Source organism: Lepidochelys kempii, chromosome 12, assembly GCF_965140285.1.
Source record: "Lepidochelys kempii isolate rLepKem1 chromosome 12, rLepKem1.hap1, whole genome shotgun sequence".
Taxonomy (NCBI): Eukaryota; Metazoa; Chordata; order Testudines; family Cheloniidae; genus Lepidochelys; species Lepidochelys kempii.
In genome coordinates this window covers 16,222,417-16,243,674 of record NC_136391.1, presented here as the reverse complement: position 1 = coordinate 16,243,674, position 21,258 = coordinate 16,222,417, and the positions used below count along the sequence as shown (strand labels likewise).

The following is a 21,258-nucleotide window of genomic DNA, read 5'->3' as shown; positions in this document are numbered from 1 at the left end:
ATTACAAAGGGGAAACTTCTTCCACCAGCCAGAGGAGGTCCAAGGCTGATATGAAAAAAAACCAGAGACCATGAGAGAGGTTGGAAAAAGAACTTTCTTTAGGAAGGCCAGCACCTTCCTCATGGAATGATCTTGAGCTCCTCCATAAAGCCCTTCCCCTTTCTGCTTTCAGGTCTTTCCTGAAGACTCACCTATGTTGTGAGGGAAACTAGCTGACTTTTACTTACAGGTTTGAGACTAATTAGCTGTAAAATATATTAAAAAATCAACAATCACAATATTTTATTACCAAGATGTGACCAGTCACTGCTCAACTATTCAGCTAATTTCCTTCTTTTCTGTTGGGAAAGTAGCATGCACTTTGCAAGTCCTGCTAGAAGCAAATTAATAATCCCTTCAATTAGGAGTGATAAGAAGACACGCCCACTGTTTTTGATATTGAGATCTGGATAGCAGATGTCTGTCTGTCTGATCAATATTAAATTGGAGGCTGTGACGCACCAACAAAGTAAAAATGATTACCACTGTAGATATTTCTTGCATCGATTAGCAGATACTGTAATTACTTTTCTATTTCCTCTGCTGGTGGTAGCTTTTTTCCATCTTCTCAGGATAAAATTTCACAGGGTCAAATAATTCCCTTTGGAGTAGGATATCTTTGTTCATCTGTAAGTCTTGTTATCCAGAATTTAGCCTTCATCTGTTTATGGTTCTGTTTGGTGCTTAGTAGATGATGAAGTTGAGGATTGTGTGCTCCCAAATGTGGCAGTTGATAAGTTGACATAATTACGATGCTACTAAAATTGAATGTTTTGTTGGGTTTTTTTGTTCCAATTAGAATAAAGCTGCTTAATTTTATTACAGAAAACAGTCTTGGAGATGGTATGTGCTTTAACATGCTACTATTACTTTTATTTTTGTCCAGATCCAGAAGAATTCTTGAATATTTTATTTCATCATATTTTAAGAGTAGAGCCACTGTTAAAAATAAGGTAAAATGCTCTTTTGACTAAGCAATAAAAATGTACATGTTGAACTCTCACAGCCAGATTTATTCTGCCAGTGATGCTAGTGCCAGTGCAGGAGCTGAAAAAAGGGCTTCCACCCTTAAAGCTGGTCTAAATTATGCTCCTTGCTAACACTGCCTTCAGCCTCATTTGGGGATGTGACAGGGTGCTGAGTAAGGAGAGCTTAATCATCCCCCTGCCACTCCAGCCTCAATCAAGGGGGTTGGATTGGGGCTGGTTGAAGAGCCCTGTGCCTGCCTGGCAAAGAGAAACAGCTGCCAGCCTTATTAGTTAGGGGCTATAAAAGCTAGGGGAGGAGAGAGGCAGGCACAGGGAAGGGTTGGGACTGGGACTGGGACTGGGTGGGGCAGAGCAGGCCCGGGCCCGGGGCCTGCTGCTGGCAAAGTTTGGCTGTGAAAAACCTGTACGTAAGTAGTAAGGCGGTGGTGGGAAACAGCTGTAAATAAAGAGCACTGGTGTTTGCATCAACCTGAGGCATTCCTGACTGGTTTGCGAGGGAAGCAGGGGCAGAAACCAGAGGGGCCCAGCTTACGTCTCACGACGGGGGTATCAGCAAAGCATATTGCTGCTTTGGCTTTGCCTACTGCTGCCTCTGGCTTGCTCCTAAAAGCCCTTTGTGTCAAGGTTTTTGGTTCCCTGGGGATGGTGTAAAGGTCTCCTGCCCCTGTTTGTTGTACCTGCCCCTGTCTTATGTGCCTGACCTTTTATGGCCCCTTTGTACCAGCATAGCTAACCCACAGGGCCCATAGAGCAATTCTGAATCTAGCCCTTACTGTGTAGCCAGTTACTTTTGGAACAACTTTTTGAAGCAATCTTAAGCAGTAGAATCTGACATAAAATATTATGGCTTTTCAGGAAAAATGTAATAGTTTGCTGTGGAGGAGGCATGAAGATTTTGATTCCTTATTTCTTTCAAAGTTAAACACATGCAGTCCTTATTAAAAATAATTCTTTATAAAATTGTAGGGCCTCATTCTCCCCTATGCAAGTTATTCTTTCTAAGGCAGGATGAGAGAACTAATCTAACTCATGGAGTTTTATATTCATTCTTTGGGAATAGGATGTTGGGGGTTTATTCACCCTCACCCCCACATAGAATTGGCAGAGATTTTGCCCCCTAAATCTGCATGTCTTTGGGCATGCAATGGAGGGCCTATTGCTTCCATGCTGTTGCCTAGCCCTTGCCTTTCTGTGGCCCCTTGACAATACATCTCTTGCAGCAGCCTTGTTGCCAGGAATTTCTCAAGGGCTTCTTTCACTGGGAATCCCTTTCTCCCCATAAGCTCTGCAATAAACTTTCCTGAGTTGCCCTTCAGATTTGAGTTGATATTATTAAACCTATTGTGGTCAGCTCCTAGCCCTCTCCTTTGGAGCTTCTTCAGAGAAGCTTCTGTAAGTTGTGGGAAAAGATAGAGAGTGTGCCAGCTCCGCAGCATGCTTCCTCTACTTTCTTCCTATTTCTACCCTAGCCCAGATTCATGGGCTTTTGTCTCCCCTCCTCTCTCAAAAAATAAGGAAAAACTGAGTCCATATAGAGAATATTTTCAGAATGTAACATGCAAGATCCTGGCCCACTATACTGCAGTATTTCCGCACTGTTAAACTATGATGATTTGCCTAATCAATCTGTAGAAATTGTGGATGTTCCAGATTTAACAGTTTGGGAATTTCGGATATTCACATTAAAATAGATGTAGTATAGTTTTTATAGTTGAACAAAATTTTAAGAATGCTTTAAGCCCAAGAATACCCAGTGCTGTGCTTTCTTAAAGGAACACTGAAAAGACAAAAATCATGCTTTCAAAGGAGGTTGTCAAGGTTCCTTCCCTACTCTGAACTCTAGGGTACAGATGTGGGGACCTGCATGAAAAACCCCCTAAGCTTATTTTTACCAGCTTAGGTTAAAACTTCCCCAAGGTACAAGCTATTTTACCTTTTGCCCCTGGACTTTATTGCTGCCACCACCAAGCGTCTAACAAATATATAACAGGGAAAGAGCACGCTTGGAAACGTCCCCCCTCCCCCCCCCCAAAAAAAATCCTCCCAAACCCTACACCCCCTTTCTTGGGGAAGGCTTGATAAAAATCCTCACCAGTTTGCATAGGTGAACACAGACCCAAACCCTTGGATCTTAAGAACAATGAAAAAGCAATCAGGTTTTTAAAAGAAGAATTTTAATTGAAGAAAAAGTAAAAGAATCACCTCTGTAAAATCAGGATGGTAAATACCTTACAGGATAATCAGATTCAAAACATAAAGAATACCTCTAGGCAAAACCTTAAGTTACAAAAAGACACACAAACAGGAATATACATTCCATTCAGCACAACTTATTTTCTCAGCCATTTAAACAAAACCGAATCTAACGCCTATCTAACTAGATTGCTTATTAGCCCTTTACAGGAGTTCTGACTTGCATTCCTGCTCTGGTCCGGGCAAAGAAAAAACAGAGACAGAACCCTTTGGTCCCTTCCCCCCACCCCCTCGTTTTTCCTCTGGCCAGGAGAGATTTAAAGGTGGTTAGCCTCCCCTTTATGTTTATGACAGAGGTAATCTTTATCAGAGTTCCTAGTGACAGACTTTATTAAAATGCAATACATGCTAATCTGGAGCGCCATATTCCACACACAAGCAGATGGATGGGCTGGAGAATTAAATGAAAGTGAGGAAGAGTGCCTCTGCTGTATGCCTGCCTTTTACCTATCTTTTCTGCAGCACCTCACAGATGCCTTTTGTCCCTGTTTCATAAAGATGGAACACTGAGGCAGTTTGTGAAAGGGGTAGGGCAAGGCAAGATAGCAGCAACTTTGAGTTTTGTGCTCTGAGAATCCTCCTTATATCCAGGAAGAAGTTAATGCTGCTTATTACAGCATTGATCTGTGCTCTAAGGTAGCAGTTATTGCACAGACAAAGAAGTTTAATGACTGTGTCCTCAGGAATCCATGCTGGCTAGGCAGAAAGTCCAGCAGTGTGATGAAGTAGCTCTTCAATAATGTCCTTTCCCTGTGATCTATGGGGTTAGAGACCAATGATGGACTCTCTCATACCCCTTTTCCCTGATGGGAGCGTTAGTCAGTCAATCTGTCCAACATGAACATTTAATTTACTAAGCTCCTTTTGAAGACTTACTGCAGGAGAGTATGATATGACTTATGATGTAATTTTCAGTCTTTCTGCTATCTTACTACTTGCACCTTCACTCAGCTTTCAGAGTAAAAATTGCCTTGGTGTGTCTCGTTTTCTGATACTCATGCATTTGAAAGTGTTTCTGTTGGTGTTTCCAGCAATGCATTGTCCTGCATTTTTAAAACATTAATCAAAATATTTCTATTCCTTTAAATGTTTTTTTTATAAAACACCCTTTTCCTTAACTCTACCTGTGCTTATCCACTACTTGACCATGTCCCTTTAAGCTTTTATTTGTGGCAACCTGAAAAGTGCATAGCATTATGAAGTTGTTATAAAAAATGAAAATACACTTAAAAGTAAAGGGAATGGTGTGAAATGGTTTTCTTATTCAAGTATTTGTACATGTGGATCCCCCTCATGGTCCACGTGCACTGTATGTGTAGGAGTTCAGAATGTTTTTTCTAGCAGTATCTATTAGGAGTCATTTGTGAGTCTTGCATGCCTCATGCACTACCTCTCCCAAGGGCATAAAAGCCCATGCAACCCCAACCGCCACGCGGTTCCTTCTGTCTCTCTGCCAAGGGGCAGTCAGAACAACCTCCATATTCCTTGCTTAATCTTAATCTTCCTTGCTTAATCTTAAATCTTACTTTGTTCACTGTAGCTTTTTTTAATAGTTATTTGTGTTTCCTTTAGCTTACTGGCTGTATGTAAGTATATGTTAACCATTGTAAAAATATTCCATTTATTTTCAAGATATTTTTTATCTGTATTCTTAGGTCAGCAGGTCAAAAGGTACAAGACTGTTACTTCTATCAAATTTTTATGGAGAAAAATGAGAAAGTTGGAGTCCCGACAATTCAGCAGTTACTAGAATGGTCTTTTATCAACAGCAGCTTGAAGTTTGCAGAGGTTGGTCACAGTTGTTAGTTTGTTTATACAGATGTGACCTTTACACACAGTGGAAAATATTCTGTTTCCTAAAAAAGGAGAAATGTATATTTTGTGATATCTTAATCACTGGGTGAACATTCAATATTTATGAGAAGAGTGGTCTACTAATACTGGTAGGAAAAAGTGCATGACATGATGCTAGACATTACCTTTTATAAAATCTCATTGAGATGGTTTAGTGTGTCTCTGTCTTTTGACCAAACTGATTGGAAATAAGGTTAATGTTTTGGTATATTTAAAAACAAAGTTTTTGACATTTAAATAGGTTAATTTTCTTTTGTTAATCATTTAATTTTACAGAGGAGTAAGACTTTTGATCCCTTTCTATGTTAAAATTGTGCAGATACTGTCTGTTCAGGGGAGGGGAATTAGTATATGTTTTAATATACCATTTAAACATGGCTGGTACCTACTGCACATGAAGAATTAGGTTGGAGTCCTTTCTTCTTAATTTTAGGATTTTTATGAGATTACAGTGATATAGTTGTAAACATTAAATTATTTTTTCATTGTTGTTTTGGTTAATATATAGACATGTAGCTTTAAAAACATTATGATTTAGCAACTATAAACCAATATAATACTAGATGAAAATTTTATAAAATGTATATTTGGAAGATCTAAATTGCATTCTATTTTGGGATTTTTGGTAGGCACCCTCATGTCTGATTATTCAGATGCCTCGATTTGGAAAAGACTTCAAAATGTTCAACAAAATATTTCCATCTCTGGAATTAAATATAACAGACTTACTTGAAGACAGTAAGTATAAATTACTAGGTATTGTAAAAGTAAGTAGCCTGGTAGATTATATTAAAAATGTAGAAGTCTGTGAAATAGACTGAGCTTGGAATGAACTTTTGTTCATAACCAATAACTTTTTTTCCTTTTGATCAGTGTGACCACACCCCACCTTTAAGTGGGGGAACTGTTGTCTGGCTTGCTGAGGGAAAGGGAACAGTGATTTATGGGTAGGGTGTGGGAGGAGAGGTCAGAAGCCGCTGCAAAAGGAGGTGTGGATCAGTGTTGTGGTGATGACTCCGCCCCTGGGACCAGAAAGGTGGAGAGGGGTGAAAGAGAGTAAGCCCTTTTTCCGCAGAGGAGGCGAGACCGCACCCACACTCTCTGCCCTTGAGGTGGCAAAATATCAGGTTTGGTCAGGACCTGCTGTGGGTGACACGCTAGCCACTCCTTTAGGGGATTTTGGGATGAGGGATTTTTCCCTCACCACCAAATTGGCTGGGCTGGGGGGGAAGGGGTTCGCTTTCCCCACAGCAGTTTCAAGGAGGGCTTTGTTATGGTGTGGACTGAAAGGAGTTAAGCTATATGTTGCAACTTATGTAAGTGTGGCTCAGATGTCCAGTGCAGGTAGTCCATAGGGAAGGTGTACAGTGACTGGATAAATGGCCTGGTAAAGGATTTAAAAAGGAAGTATTACTTAATGGAACAGGACAGAGGGGTGGGTTTGGGGCTTCTATGAATGGCTCAGCTGGGAGCCACCCCGTCCTTTCTTATAGCCCACCTTACGAAGGGGGGTTGGATGGTAAGGACCCCGCGGTGGGTTGGCTGGGGGACCTGGCTAGGAAAAGAACAGGGAGGGCTAGCGGAAACCCCCGGGGTAGTTATTGAATGAACATAGTTACCTGCACTGTATGCTTTTATTTGCTGGGTACTCCCAGACATCTGATGAGAAAGTTGCAGCCTGATTAAAACCATATCCAGTTTTTCCTGTCCTCCTTTTGGTATGGCTGGACAATCCCTGTGGGTGCTCCACTTGGGGTGTGTCTGCCTTTTTGAGTGGAGATTTTTGGTAGCAGTGCCCATTTGACACACACGTGCCCTATGAATTATCGTGCCCTGCACTGGAGTTATAGAGAGCCAAGTGGGTGAAAATGTCCTCAGTTTCTTCTCCACCATCTTTGGCCAGAGATGGAGTCTACTGTGTGCCTATTTGCTATAGTATTCTTTAGTTAGCATATAGTTAGTTACCTTTATAATGTGCGGTTTCAGAGTAGCAGCTGTGTTAGTCTGTATCCACAAAAAGAAAAGGAGGACTTGTGGCACCTTAGAGACTAACAAATTTATTTGAGCATAAGCTTTCGTGAGCTACAGCTCACTTCATCGGATGCATTCAGTGGAAAATACAGTGGGGAGATTTATATACACAGAGAACATGAAACAATGGGTGTTACCATACACACTGTAACAAGAGTGATCACTTAAGGTGAGCTATTACCAGCAGGAGAGCGTGGGGGGGGGGAACCTTTTGTAGTGATAATCAAGGTGGGCCATTTCCAGCCGTTGACAAGAATTTCTGAGGAACAGTGGAGGTGGGGGGGGAGGAGAATAAACATGAGGAAATAGTTTTACTTTGTGTAATGACCCATCCACTCCCAGTCTTGATTCAAGCCTAAGTTAATTGTATCCAGTTTGCAAATTAATTCCAATTCAGCAGTCTCTCGTTGGAGTCTGTTTTTGAAGTATTTTTATTGAAGAATTGCTACTTTTAGGTCTGTAATCAAGTGACCAAAGAGGTTGAAGTGGTCTCTGACTGGTTTTTGAATGTCATAATTTTTGACATCTGATTTGTGTCCATTTATTCTTTTACGTAGAGACTGTCCAGTTTGGCCAATGTACATGACAGAGGGGCATTGCTGGCACATGATGGCATATATCACATTGGTGGATGTGCAGGTGAACGAGCCTCTGATAGTGTGGCTGATGTTATTAGGCCCTATGATGGTGTCCCCTGAATAGATATGTGGACACAGTTTGCAGCGGGCTTTGTTGCAAGGATAGGTTCCTGGGTTAGTGGTTCTGTTGTGTGGTGTGTGTGGTTGCTGGTGAGTATTTGCTTCAGGTTGGGGGGCTGTCTCCCAAGATCTGTGAGAGTGATGGGTTGTCCTTCAGGATAGGTTGTAGATCCTTGATGATGCATTGGAGAGGTTTTAGTTGGGGGCTGAAGGTGATCTGTTGTTTTCTTTGTTGGGCCTGTCCCATAGTAGGTAACTTCTGGGTACTCTTCTGGCTCGTATAATGTGCATAGTTGTTGGAACAGTTCCCAGTTTTCTCTTTGTAAAAATGTTTTAAAAATGTATTACTGTATGTAGTCAGATGGCAGTTAAGAGTGCCAGACTCTTCAGGATTCAAAAGGTGCCTCCTCTGTGAGACAATATCCCTTCTGTGGTTGACATTCCCAGAACCTCTGCTGTTTGGGAGATACAGATCCTTCAAGGGCAGATTCTGAAAAAATAGGGAAATCCAGTTCAAACTTCTGATGATGGATAAAGCTTTATGCCCAGCTTCAGATCAAGGGGCTGAGGAATCCCCTGTACATAGATCTTCCAGTACTGCTAGTGCCCTGTCCACATCAAGATATTGGTCACAGGAGACCAGTAGAGAGGTCGACTGTACCTTGGTACCAAGTACAACTAGGGTACCAACGTCCTCTATAGAGAGAGCCTCAACATCTGCCTGTAAGCAAAAGGAAGTGGGAGTAAATCTCCAAGAAAATCTCAGGCTATGTCTACACTATCGTGGTAAGTCGATCTACGCTATGCAACTCCAGCTACAGTATTCACGTAGCTGGAGTTGACATACCTTTGGTCAAATTACCACGGGATCTACACTGCGGCGGAGCGATGGGAGAATCTCCCATCGACTTACCTTACTCTTCTCGTCAGGGGTAGAGTACAGGGATCGACTGGAGAGCAAACTGCGGTTGATTTGGTTGGTCTTTAGTAGACCCGCTAAATTGACCACTGGTGGATCGATCTCAGAGCGTCGATCCCTGCCGTAGTGTAGACCTGCCCTTAGTCACTGACACAGAAGTTGACAGAGACCTCAAGTCCCAAGGGGAGCTCCATGCAGGCCGAGTGATGCTGGTACTGAAAAGGTGAAGAGGAGTCAGCCTTCTAAGGCAGACTCAATACTGGGTTCGGGTACTCATGCCCAGAATGGCAGAGACACTGGTAAAAGTTCTAAGCCTGTCCCTGGCTACTGGTAGCATGAAAGTCAACAGTACCAAATACTGTTGTCTACCTATGATACTAATGGAATTGAAGTCAGCTCACTCCTATGCCAAATGTTTGGTACCAGCTGCATTGGTACTGAAGCCATCTTCTACAAGTTCTTGCTTGATCCCTTCTTTAATAACATTGATATTGCAAGAATTTAGGTACCCTAAGGACTTGCTAATATCTATGGAGCCAGAGTCGTCTCTGTTAACAGGTTGGTGGTTGGAGGGGTGTCAGCATCAAGACTTGGTCACTGACCCCTCTGTTTACAGTTTCATACTCCCCTTCCTATACGTGAACAAGCTGAACAACGATCTCTCTCTTCCCCTCCCCCCTCTTCACCATTGAAGTGTATGAAAGAGGATTCTTCAGATTCTCAAATATCCATGCAGGGTTCCCCTGTCTATCGTGGGACATATTGCTCTCCCTCCTACACTGATATAATACAGAAGGATAGACCTCAAGTGACACCCATGTGACTGTAACACAGATGTATGCCTCCACCTATGCCATTTGGCCCCTCCTCAGTCGCCTTTCTGGGACTTGTGTGCATTCTATTGTCAAAATTTACAATGAATTGTCACACCACAGGAAGGGGCGGAAAAGGGCCCATTTTCCAAAACCACCTATATCAGGAAGAGACCTTTAAGGAGCAGGAAGCTAGGGTGAATAAGGCGCTGACTCCTCTCACTAAAATTTCTGCCTCATCACCGGATGCAGCCGTGATGTTTCCACCACCTTCTATGGCATATGACTTCAGACAGTTCCAAGAATCACTGAGATGAATCACAGAGACGCTTCAGATTCACTTAGAGGTGCAGGAGCTCCATCATAAACTCCTAGATATTTTGAGTACTCTGACATCTATAAGGATCACCATTCTGGTCAATTAAACTGTTATGGAGCCAACTAAGACTGTTGGCAAATCCTAGCTTCCACGCCTGTAAAAGGCCAGATAAAAAATATTAGGTTCCTGCAAAGAAATCAGCATTTCTGTTTTCTCACTCAGCTCCTAATTCCCTACTAGTGGAGGCTGTTAATGAACAGGGCAGACAGCATAGCTCAGAGTCCACCCTGTACAATAAGAACTACAAGAAACCAGAGCTTTTGTCACAAATTTTTATTCTTCAGCGAAATTTCAGAATAGCAAACCATCAGGCACTCCCGGCCAAATACAACTATTTGAATTATAACAGATTTAATTAGTTTATTGAGCGCTTGCCAGAGGAACATCATGAACAATTTAAGGCCATTGTACAAGAGGGTCAACTGCTGGCAAAAACATCACTCCAGGCCTCCTTTTGATAGTGCTGATACATTAGCATGGTTTATATCCACTGCAGTGGTTATGGAACAGCATCTTGGCTACAGCTGTTGGGCTTCCCAAGAGAGAGGTCTAGATGACCATTGAAGACTTTCCCTTTGGTCATTGCACACTCTTTGCAGACTTGGCAGATGCATTTTTCTATAGTTCAAGGATTGCAGAATGGCTCTTGAGTCCTTGAGAAATTTATGCTCGTGTTAATAAGAGGAGATTTAGTATCGTGCAGGGGTGGGCAAAATATGGGCTGCCTCCAGCCCATCAGACCTTTTAATCCGGCCCTCAAAGTCCCTCTGTTGAGCGGGGCTCCCAGAAGCAGCAGCATGATCCTATTCGTAGGGGCAGCCAAAGGGCTCTGCATGCTGTCCCCGCCCCAAGTGCCGGCTCTGCAGCTCCCATTGGCCAGGAACCACAGGGAGCAGCACCTGCAGACGGGGCAGCACACATTGCTGCCGGCCTTCTGCTGCACCTGCACGTATGGAGCTGGAAGGGGCGCATACCGCTGCTTCCAGGAGCTGCTTGAGGTTAGTGCTACCTGGAGCCTGCACCCCTGACCTCCTTCCATACCCCAACCCCCTTCCCCAACCCTGAGTCCCCCTCCCATCCTCCAAACCTCTTGGTCCCAGCCTGGAGTCACCCTCCTGCACCCCAAACCCCTCATCTCTGGCCCCACCCCCAGCCAGAGCTCTCACCCCCTCCTGCACCCCAACCCCCAATTTCATGAACGTTCATAGCCCGCCATACAATTTACATACCCAGATGTGGCCCTCAGTGGGACTTTCCAGTGGAGAAGGAACTGAGGGCAGTTTGCCTGCACAGCTCCATATAGCCTTGGTGTGGGGCACAAGCATGTGTGGGTCACGAACATGGGAAAAGGGGCACTACTACCAAAAATGTCAGCTCAAGGGTGCAGGCTGTGGGCGTACCTGAAGTGGACCACTGACGGGGGACACATCTCAAAGAACTCCAGTTATTGCACAAGGTGAGTAATTGCTCCTCCTCTTCACAATAATTCAAAGCACCATCTTGAAGACGTTGTAGAATGTAGATTTGTGTCTGGATATACTCCTTTCCTCTCTCTTTTTATACTTCGGGGATAGAATTAAATCTTAATTCAAGTCGTTGTCAGGTCTTGTGTGAATAGTGTTTCTTTAGAATTCTTTTGTTTTTCTAGTTCTAAGGAATAATTAGATGTTAGCAGCTGTCAGAGGTGTTACAGCACAAGTATGATATGTATCAGAATTGTGGGTGAATAGTGGTCATCTAGAGGCAAGCAGTAGCTCTGAGATTAGCTAAGTTGAAGACTTTGAACAGCCAGTGACAGTCAAGTTTCACCTGCCGGTGCTCCAGCTCCACCAGATTAGTGCCTAAAACTCCTAAAGTTCATTTCACACTTAGCGCAGTCTATGCTATCGCTTAAGTCTATTTAACTTACATCGCTCAGAAAAAGACACACACCCCTAAGCAACGCAAGGTAACAGTGATCCAAGTGCTGTCCACACCGTTGCTTTGTCGGCAACAGGCACACTTCCGCCTCTCGTGAAGGTGGAGTAATTCTACCAGTCAGAGCTCTCTCCCATCAGCATGGAGTGTCTTCACAAGATGCGCTACAGCAGCATCCGTGCAACTGCACTGATGTAGTGCTTCTAGCGTAGACTAGCCCTCAGTCTTCTCTTTCTGTAGCTTGCCGTGTCAGTGTCGGTTCACCAAACTGGGCCAAAAATCAGTTCAATTTTACCTTTTTTTTTTTTTTTTTTTTTTAATTGAAAAGAGGAAAGGGAAAAAACTGGGAATTTTAGTATTTTTAGCTGTAATTTGTGACGTAGTGTTTATATTGGAAAAGCTGGGATGACCTTAATTTCTGGGACTGCTAGTCAACTTTTGAACAAAAACACATATAATACCTACTTATCTGTGTTTCAGTACTGTGCCTGTAGGTAAATCTCTAGTTTAAAATTGGTTGAAATTACTTCAAATATCTAACAATAGCAACTTTTTATTAAGTCCTAATCTTCTGGAATGTGGCTTTTAGATGACCCACCATGGATTTTCAATTAGTTGAGTCAAGGGTTTGTTTGTGGTTCTTTACTTAAGTTCTGCTTAAATGCTAAGCTATTTTAACTAGTATAACACTCACTAGATTAATAAAATATAGAATAACTTGTGAAGTAGGCTTAAAAAAAAAAAGCACGTGTGCGGTTACATCCAGTAAACTCGTACGGAAACACTTTCTACATCAGTATTTGAGCTTAAGACTAATAAGTGTGTGTGTGTGTCGCTCTTTCCCCCCAGCCCCTCTGCTGTAGACTAGTAGAAGAGCAAAAGTAAGCCCACAGAAAATAACGATGGAATTTTTTTATTTTTGTCTTTCTTTAATTACCAACAGTGATGTTAAATGGCTTAATGTAGGTTATATTTTTAGGTCAAAACAGATCTTTTGTACAAAAATCTGAGACAAAGCATTTTTTTTTTTAAACCACAATGTAGCTCCTAGGCAGTGCCGTATATGTGGAGGACTTGCAATGTATGAATGCAGAGAATGTTATGAAGATACTGACATTTCTGCTGGAAAAATCAAGCAGTTTTGTAAAACCTGCAACACACAAGTAAGTGTACTTTTTTTTTTTTTTTTTAAATTCTGTGGTCCTTTTAAACTAATGTGTACTCGCAGCTTGGTGTAGTATAGTAGTATCAGAAGGCACAGACTGACACGTGGAAGCAGGGATATTAGCAATTGGGCACAACATGAAGGGTGCAGTCCTCATTAACAAGATCAGTCTCTTGATTTTAATTCATTAACGCACCCTTGATTACATCAATTGAGCATTTACTGTAGCCTTTGGTAACTACACAGTCCAACCTTGTGAACCTGTGAGGAGAATGCAGTAATTCCAGGTTACAGGAGCTTGGTATCCTTTAACTTTGGTCAACAGGAGTGCACCTAATAGTAAAAGCATTTTACTCATTTCCTGTGTTGCTCGTTCAAATTCAGTTCCGGGTAGTAGTGATAGAGTACTGTCTGGTTACTGTTTTGGCATGTCTGGTTACTGTTACTGTTTGGCTGTCTGGTTTGGCATACTGTTTGACGTGTTAAATTATCTGGTCTTGATATCGTTTCCAGTGGACAGATAGATGTCTGTTTCCACTAAAGGTGTCAATAGTGATGATTATTTTTGTAAGTCTGCGGGAGGAGCGGCGCAAAGACTTTGAATAGGTTTGGAGACTGAACTCCTCTCATCTCTAGAGTGGACTTCTCCATGGCGGGTTGGAGCTACGTTTGGTGAGACAGCATAGGGGAACTTGCACTGCTGTTGTCCATGTAGACCTGTTCTTTGGTTAAGACAGACTTCATTCTCTAGTGCTGTCAGTCTGCCCTTTCATAAATACTAAAATCCACACAGCCTTTTAAAAAGAGTGCCCCCCCCCCAATACAGTTGCCAACTTTCACGTGGTAAATAAGCACTCCACTCCAACACTCACAATAAGCCAAAAATCAAGCTAATCCCATTTCAAAACAAACCAATCTCTAAGAACCCCAACACTGTGACCAGAACCCCCCCCCCCCTGCAGGCAGTCTGGACTGTGGTGGGTCCTCTGTGCACCCCTGACTTTGATCAGCCCTGGCTTGCCCGGAGCTGATCAAAAAAAAAAAAAAAAAAAAAAAAGCTACAAGGCAAAAACTAGCTAACAAGTAACTCTCAAGCCAATTAAGCCAAAAACAAGACCAATTTCTACATTGTCTTCATGAGTCTGGCCCTCAAGTGGGTTTGGTTGGGAGTTTTTTGGGTGGGTTGGTTTTGTTTGTTTTTGTTGTGTTTTTTCTCTTTCTGAAATATTGACCTAATTCTAGGTTCACCTACATCCCAAGAGACAGAGTCATAAATTCAATCCAGTGTCACTTCCTAAAGATCTACCAGACTGGGATTGGAGACATGGATGTATCCCTTGCCAGAAGATGGAGTTATTTGCTGTTCTCTGCATAGAAACAAGCCATTATGTAGCTTTTGTTAAATATGGGAGGGATGACTCCGCCTGGCTCTTCTTTGACAGCATGGCAGATCGGGATGGTATATCTTTGCTTATTTTTTTCTGTTAGACTGTCACATTAAACAATGTTAGCTCTTAAATACTGTGACTTTAAAAGTTTTCCAGTACCAGAACACATACCTTTTTATATGTCATGAGGCTTGAAAAGTAATTTTTGTTTTAAATGCCAAGACACAGAAATCTGTTTTTGTTTAGTTCAAGTCCACTGGAATGTAGCTATTTAACTCTACAGTGTGTAACTGTCATTCTCACTTCTCCAAAATCTCAGGCTTAAACAATTCAAACAGTAGCTGTCTTTGGCATAATAGAAATAAAATCTCTCTCTATTGCAAAATCAGTGTCCTCTGATTTGGTAGCAGTGGGAGACCATTATCCTATGATAACATTTTCTTTAACTGACATTCTCTGAATTAACACTGGTGAATTGAGGAGGACAGTACATTCAGTACTTGTGGCTAGTGCCTTAAAAAAGCAGATAGTAATAGATACAACAGGAGTTCGACTAAGAACCATTGTATATTTTTGTGGTTCGCACATTATAAGTAGCTCCAGTGATGATAGGCAAGCCACAGTAGACTCCAGCTCTCTCTCTCCTACAGCGGTATTGCTAACAGGAATAAAAAGTTGCAAAAGTAAAAGTCCAGTAAAATACACAAATCTGACTGGATGCACACAGCAGATCTGATGATTAAGTTGTAATTTTTCTGACTATTACTGCACTTTCCTATTGAATGCCTCAGCACACCTGATAGCACCCCATTAGTTAGGCAAGTAGTTAAGATTGTGGTGATGATGGTTTTGTGTGGTACAGCAATGCTATTTGACGGACACATTGTCAAGTCCTCATACTAGCTATGGGAATTAATTCACTAATCTTGTTTCATTTAAACAGATAAGACCAAAATAATTTATATTTGTTCACAAAGTTCCCATAAGCTTACAAATGGTTCCCATGGGGTTAGAAAAGCCTACTGTGGCAGTTGCAATCATTGGAAGTGTTAATACTTAATACAGAAGTTCACCATGTAGTAGCCCACAGTGACAGCTTTGGATTTGAGACATCTCCAAGATGTGTTTCAAAGATGTACGCATTAAAGAGGAAGTATGGATGTTTAAGATGCTAGCCTAATCTTGTTTCTCTTCTTGCTTCCCCCACAAAAGGAGGCCAGAATGGTTTTAACATTCCACAAGTTACACCATGCCCAGAAGTTGGAGAGTACCTAAAAATGTCTCTAGAAGAACTACATTCACTGGACTCCAGAAAAATTCAAGGATGTGCACGAAGACTGCTTTGTGATGCTTACATGTGCATGTATCAAAGCCCAACCATGAGCTTGTACAAATGAACATTATACTCTGGAAAGGAGAAAAAACTGTACGCAGATTTCTACTGTTGGATTCACTATACACCGTAGTCAGTTTTGATGCAACCGTTGCCGGCAATGGATGCTATTATAGGGGGAAAGCTGACTGCTAGAACAAAAAGATGAATGTTTTAAAAACTACACGTAGAGTTCTGTTGAAATATTTAATAAGCATTTTGCACTCTAGGATGTGTGCGCGTGTGTTTGTTTTATAAACAAAGTCTAAATGAAGTTTCTAAAAACTAAAGCTTTAAGTTAAGTGCATTGATAATATGTTGGGTTTTGAAATGAGAAGCTGAAATGTAACAGGAAAATCCTCCTTAGTCCATTGAAAATGTAAACACACGCTGTGTACTTGCTCAGTGTGTTTCTGTGGACCAAGGATGACTTTTTATTTTTTTGGTCTGTAGCAAACAGTTGCCGTCAGGAAGGAATAATTTTGGTTTTAATAAGATCATTACAATTTACTTCTGTGGTCTTGTTAACCCTTAGCTGTCTGATATCATGCATGTCTACTTCTATAGAATTCTAGGTCTTTACAACACCCATGATCTCAAAACTGCTCTATTCCTGAGGGTTTTATTCCTGTTTTATTTGGGCGAGTCAAACAAACTTTCCTTTCGTATGTGATACTTTTTTCTTCAGGGACTGGGGCAATATTGTCCAAGCGTAACCGTAGATACATGAACTAACAAATGGAAATGTCTTTCATATTTTTTTTTTTTGCAAAACATAAAATTAAATATATACAAATGTTTGGATGGCAAGCTAAACAATGTGGCTTATTGCCTCAGGGAGTGTTAATAAAGTAGAATCTGTAGTCCTTAGTAAAATGAATTTGACACTTTGTTCTACAACGTACTGAGCTGCTATGTGTAATAGGTCTAAATTTTTCATTGTTTGGGATCATCAATGTTAAAAATATGAACATCGGGAAAGATAAAATTACAAATTTAAAAAATAGCATTTTAAACATTCTACTTGGTACTTGAGGCGTACGAACAAAATGAATTACACTAGTTTAAAAAAATCACTGTATAAAGTATAATTGATATTTTGTGACTTGGAAGTTGATTCTTATTTGCGATGGAATTCTATTATATTAATTGCCTTTCAGCTACTTCTGTCTAAACTATTTTAAAAAATGTTTGGAAATGTCATCTGTATGCAGAAAAATTTGGATGTTGTAGAAATAATTATAGGTCATAAACTGCATTATTGTGGGTTGTAGCACATATTTTCAGATTTGTAAGAGCTGTTTTACATGTTTTACAAGAGCCTCTCTGGGATCTACTCTGTAGAAAGAATGAAGAACAGATAAATACACTATCATTTAAAACAAAACAAATAAACCAAATACCAAAAGATTTTGCCTTCAGAATATTGTAAAAACTTGGTTAGTTTTGCACTTTTGTGCCAGAAAATGTAGAATATTTCTCTCTGGCTGTTTGCTGATTATTAGATACATGCTAGGGCAAGACTTGAGAATTGCATTGGAGTAGCTGGTGGACTAAAAGCTGCCAGCTGAAGGTTGGTACCAAAGTTAGGGGTTGGGTAAGGAAATGGTTGGAGTTAGTGAGATGCAGGGAAAAATTGGTATTAAGTCCAGATCATAGCTAATGGGAACATAGGGAGAGAACTTAATCTCTTCATTCTCTGGAGCTGCCTGATTGTTGAGGAGGGGAAGAGACTGACACTCAAAGAGCCTCCTGGCTTCTGTGAGATGTGAGGAGGAAACAGGTCTGTGTTTCATAGTCTTTGCTTCCTCAGGTAGGTGGTTGGTTCTTTGTGCAACTCCAGGGCCTGCCTCCTGGTCCAGAACACTGGGTGGCAGTGAAACTGAGTAACAACTATGAAACTGTTCATTTGTGGGGGCCGCACAACTACTGGAGAAAGCGTGCACACAAGTTGTCTTTCTACAGACTAAAAGTCAACACATTCAGTTCCATTACTAGGTTATCTTAAGCACAAAGGCTAGTGACAATTTACTTTAAACAAAAAATTAAATTTAACAAATTGTTTAGGCCCTCAGGGTAGCAATGGCTTTTGGCTCAGCAGTGATAAGTGGATTTTTCAAGCCATGTGCTCGACTCGTATGCATTTCTTTCATTTGTTCTGTTAATAAGTCTTATATTTAGCCAGCTCCAGGGAAAACATGAGCAGCATACTGCCTCCTAACACCTGAGAATCTCACTTATTTGAAGTGCATATAGGGGAAAGGCAGGAACATTTGAAGAACAAAAAGGGAAGAAGCTTCTGCTTAGAAATAGCCAAGTCCACTAACTGTAAAGGTGTTGTGCGGGGTTTTTTTTTTTTTTTTTTTTTTTTTTTTAAATATTGTCCTTGATTTCTGTGGTCCTCATCAGCCTCGTATCTGAGTGCATCTCACAAATTTTAAGATTATGGTGATGCACACATTTGTTTTTCCTTTCCAACAAGAAACAGCCTTAGGGATTTTAGGTGGCTTTATCAATTTCTATGAAAAGAAGGTTTGGGTGAAGAGGTGGATGATGATCCTGCTTTGAGGTTACTTTACTTCTGTAAGGAAGAGGCAGTTGGGTGTGTGGTACATATCCAGCCAGAGTTAGTTTCTTTAGTTTCCACACACAATTTTGGTGAGAAGAATGAAACCTTCAGCATCTCCTTTTCACTGGACACCTCTCACTCTTCCGGTCCCAATATCTATTTGTGGGTTTGTTTTTTTTAAATATACCGATAGAATACCATGTGCTGCCATGAAAAATTATAGGAAAAACTTCTGTTCCTACCATGTCCACAGGCAAGACACTGAAAAGGCTATCTCTAGCTCTTCAAATGACCATCAGTGGCGGGAAGAGCTGGGGGAAAATTTTTAATGGAAAAATGCAGATTGGCGTTGACCAAAATATTTTGCAAATGTGTTGAATGTGTGGAATTGTCAGTCAGAAAAAAATCGGTTTCAAGATTTTTCAAAACAAAACTTCTTGATTTTTTTTTCTATTCAAATTGACTTTTTAAGAAAAGTACTTTTTTTCAAAACAAAATTTAACTCAAAGGAAATATTTTTGTTGGGGGGGGAGCAAACTGAAAAAAACAGTGGCAGGCTTGTGCAGTCATTTTAGCTGAAAGTATTCAAATAAACTGAGAGAGAGCTTAGAAAAATCAATCAGAGCTGAGTAGTTCCACTGACCCTAATGTTTCAGAGAGAATAGAAATGACTACTGACCAATGTGAATGAGGGCCAATATAAATGGCCTCTTGGCTTCTCCCTCTCAAATCATTGGACTTCTTTCCAAAGAGTGATTTCTTACATAAATACTTTTTTCACTGTGTTATACTTGGAAAATTTGTATAAAGAATTGAGGGAATGTCTGTATGTTGCTTTATACATTTTTGGTGATTGTCTAATATCGTTTTAATAATCGGGTTGTGCAGTATGCATTTGTTTAATTATGAACCACTCACCACTTTGGGGATCGTATGTTAATACGGTGGTTTGCTATATAGCTTGTAGTCTAGTCTTGAGGAGTTAAAATAGGTGGGAGAGATGCTTGTAGTAGTTTGGAAACACTTTTGAGGAAAAAGAACTATTTTTCTAATCTCAATCTTCGTATTACTCTATGGCATAGTTTTGCATCAGATTAGAGAAACAGATACATACTCTGACACAGTATAGTATGTTTTAAAGAGTATGGAAGTTGACCATTCTGGTTCTCTTTACTGAAAGCATTATGCAAATATATAAAACTGACTTAAATAAGAGGAGAAGTTTAAACTATGAAGAATAACTTGTAAATAATGTACAAATTTACCAGAGTGATGTAAATCCAAGGCAGTTACCTCATCTTATTTATGAGGCAACAAAAAAATGAAAAGGAATTTGAGATTCTGTAGGGAAGAAAAGATGCTTTCTTTACACTCCATTATTTCCTGGAAAGGGAGCTCACAGAAAGTCAGCATTTTTTAAGCAGTTACCACTGTTTTATACAATGCCAACATGCATTTGGGGGAGACTTTTTTTTTTTCCAGGTCACCAAAAGCAATTAGTTGCCCAACTCCCTGACGTTCAGTGGGAATTGGACATTTAGCATCCTTTTTATTATTTTGAAAATCTCCCTTTTCAGTTCTTACACTATCGTAATGAAGTGCCTATCTTCTCCTGAAGTAATGATGTTCAGAGGATAGGATTTTATTATTTAAACTAAGATTTCCCTTCTGCAAGTGTGCCTGAGGAAAACTTTAAACCACTAAAATTGATGTGAAAAGAACATGGTTCACCATCATGAATTTTAACTTATAAATACCTTTTAAATTGGATAGATGGCTCCAGGAACAGCACATAACACACCTATGTATTAAGTTTTTGTTCTATGAACAAACTTGGAGTCAATGGAAACATGAGCAAGTCACACCCATGGTCATATACTTAGGCTGGGGTTATGAGGTCAGAGAAAGGTCACTAAAGCAATTCCTTGCAGATACATCAATGCACAAGCAGCATAGATTTGTGCATTACACACAGCTGCTTCTGGTTTTTCGGTTTGGAGGTGATGGAAGAAAAACGTATGAAGACCTATGTTCAGTTGAGGTCTTTTCAGTGACTGTCTTGTCGTTTTCTGTGCAATGAATTTCTGTGCAATGAATTTCTAATGTATTTGATGTTTGTTCTGATATTCTGCTCTTAAAAATGTAATTGTGTTTTTATTATATGGGGTGAGAATTTTCCTTTTAAGGAACTGTCGCTGTAACAATTATTACTCATGGTCATAAGCAGTCAGTTACTTCAGTTCAATACATTTTTAAAAAACAAATTTTTTATTGTGCACTTCACACTCCTTTGGAATAGATGAGCTTGTCACCTCAGTCCTTGATAGTCTGCTTTGTAGTATTAAACCACAAAATGTTTTCTGTTTGACTCCTACAGTTCAAAGATTGAGTTGGCATGAAGGTTAAATTAAGCTTTACCTTTATTAAGGCTGCCTGTTTTAAGGTCTGAGTTAATTGTTCTGCCATTGTAATGAAGCACGTTTTGCATTTGTCTGCTCTATTTTTGGTATTTTGTTAAATAAACATACCAAGTTTTTGTGCATACATAGTTCTTTAAATTTAAAAAGACCTTTTCCAAGGGTGGTTAGAGAGGAAAAAATGAGGTTGCCCTCATTTAGCCTTTATAGTTTTCGGTAACTTCAGAGAAGAATGAATTGCTACTGGAAAGGCCTATACTATTTCTGTATTGATATGTTATTAAACTTAACATTCTTCTGGCTCTCATTTCTTCAGGGGCTTAGAGGTCATCTGCATGTATTGGAAATAGAAATATTGACTTCATCCTGTGAACTAGTTTGGTTTTTTTATGAACTTTCTGCAATCTTCCTGTACAGGATACAGAGGAATTGCTATATCTGATCACATCAGGGGTC

The 21,258-nt window shown here is 40.5% G+C and overlaps 1 protein-coding gene across 4 annotated transcripts in view; it reads left to right on the top strand.

The window, feature by feature from the left end:
- CYLD (CYLD lysine 63 deubiquitinase) overlaps positions 1-20,929 on the top strand; it is a 46,800-nt gene extending 25,871 nt beyond the window's left edge. For all 4 annotated transcript variants that reach the window (XM_073307654.2, XM_073307655.2, XM_073307652.2 and 1 more), the window contains 6 exons: positions 926-992; positions 4,937-5,069; positions 5,765-5,873; positions 12,936-13,054; positions 14,299-14,515; positions 15,657-20,929. In XM_073307654.2, the coding sequence (XP_073163755.1) occupies positions 926-992; positions 4,937-5,069; positions 5,765-5,873; positions 12,936-13,054; positions 14,299-14,515; positions 15,657-15,841 (830 nt within the window). In that variant the 3' untranslated portion in view covers positions 15,842-20,929. The remainder of the gene's footprint in view (positions 1-925; positions 993-4,936; positions 5,070-5,764; positions 5,874-12,935; positions 13,055-14,298; positions 14,516-15,656) is intronic.
- Positions 20,930-21,258: the final 329 nt, after the last annotated feature.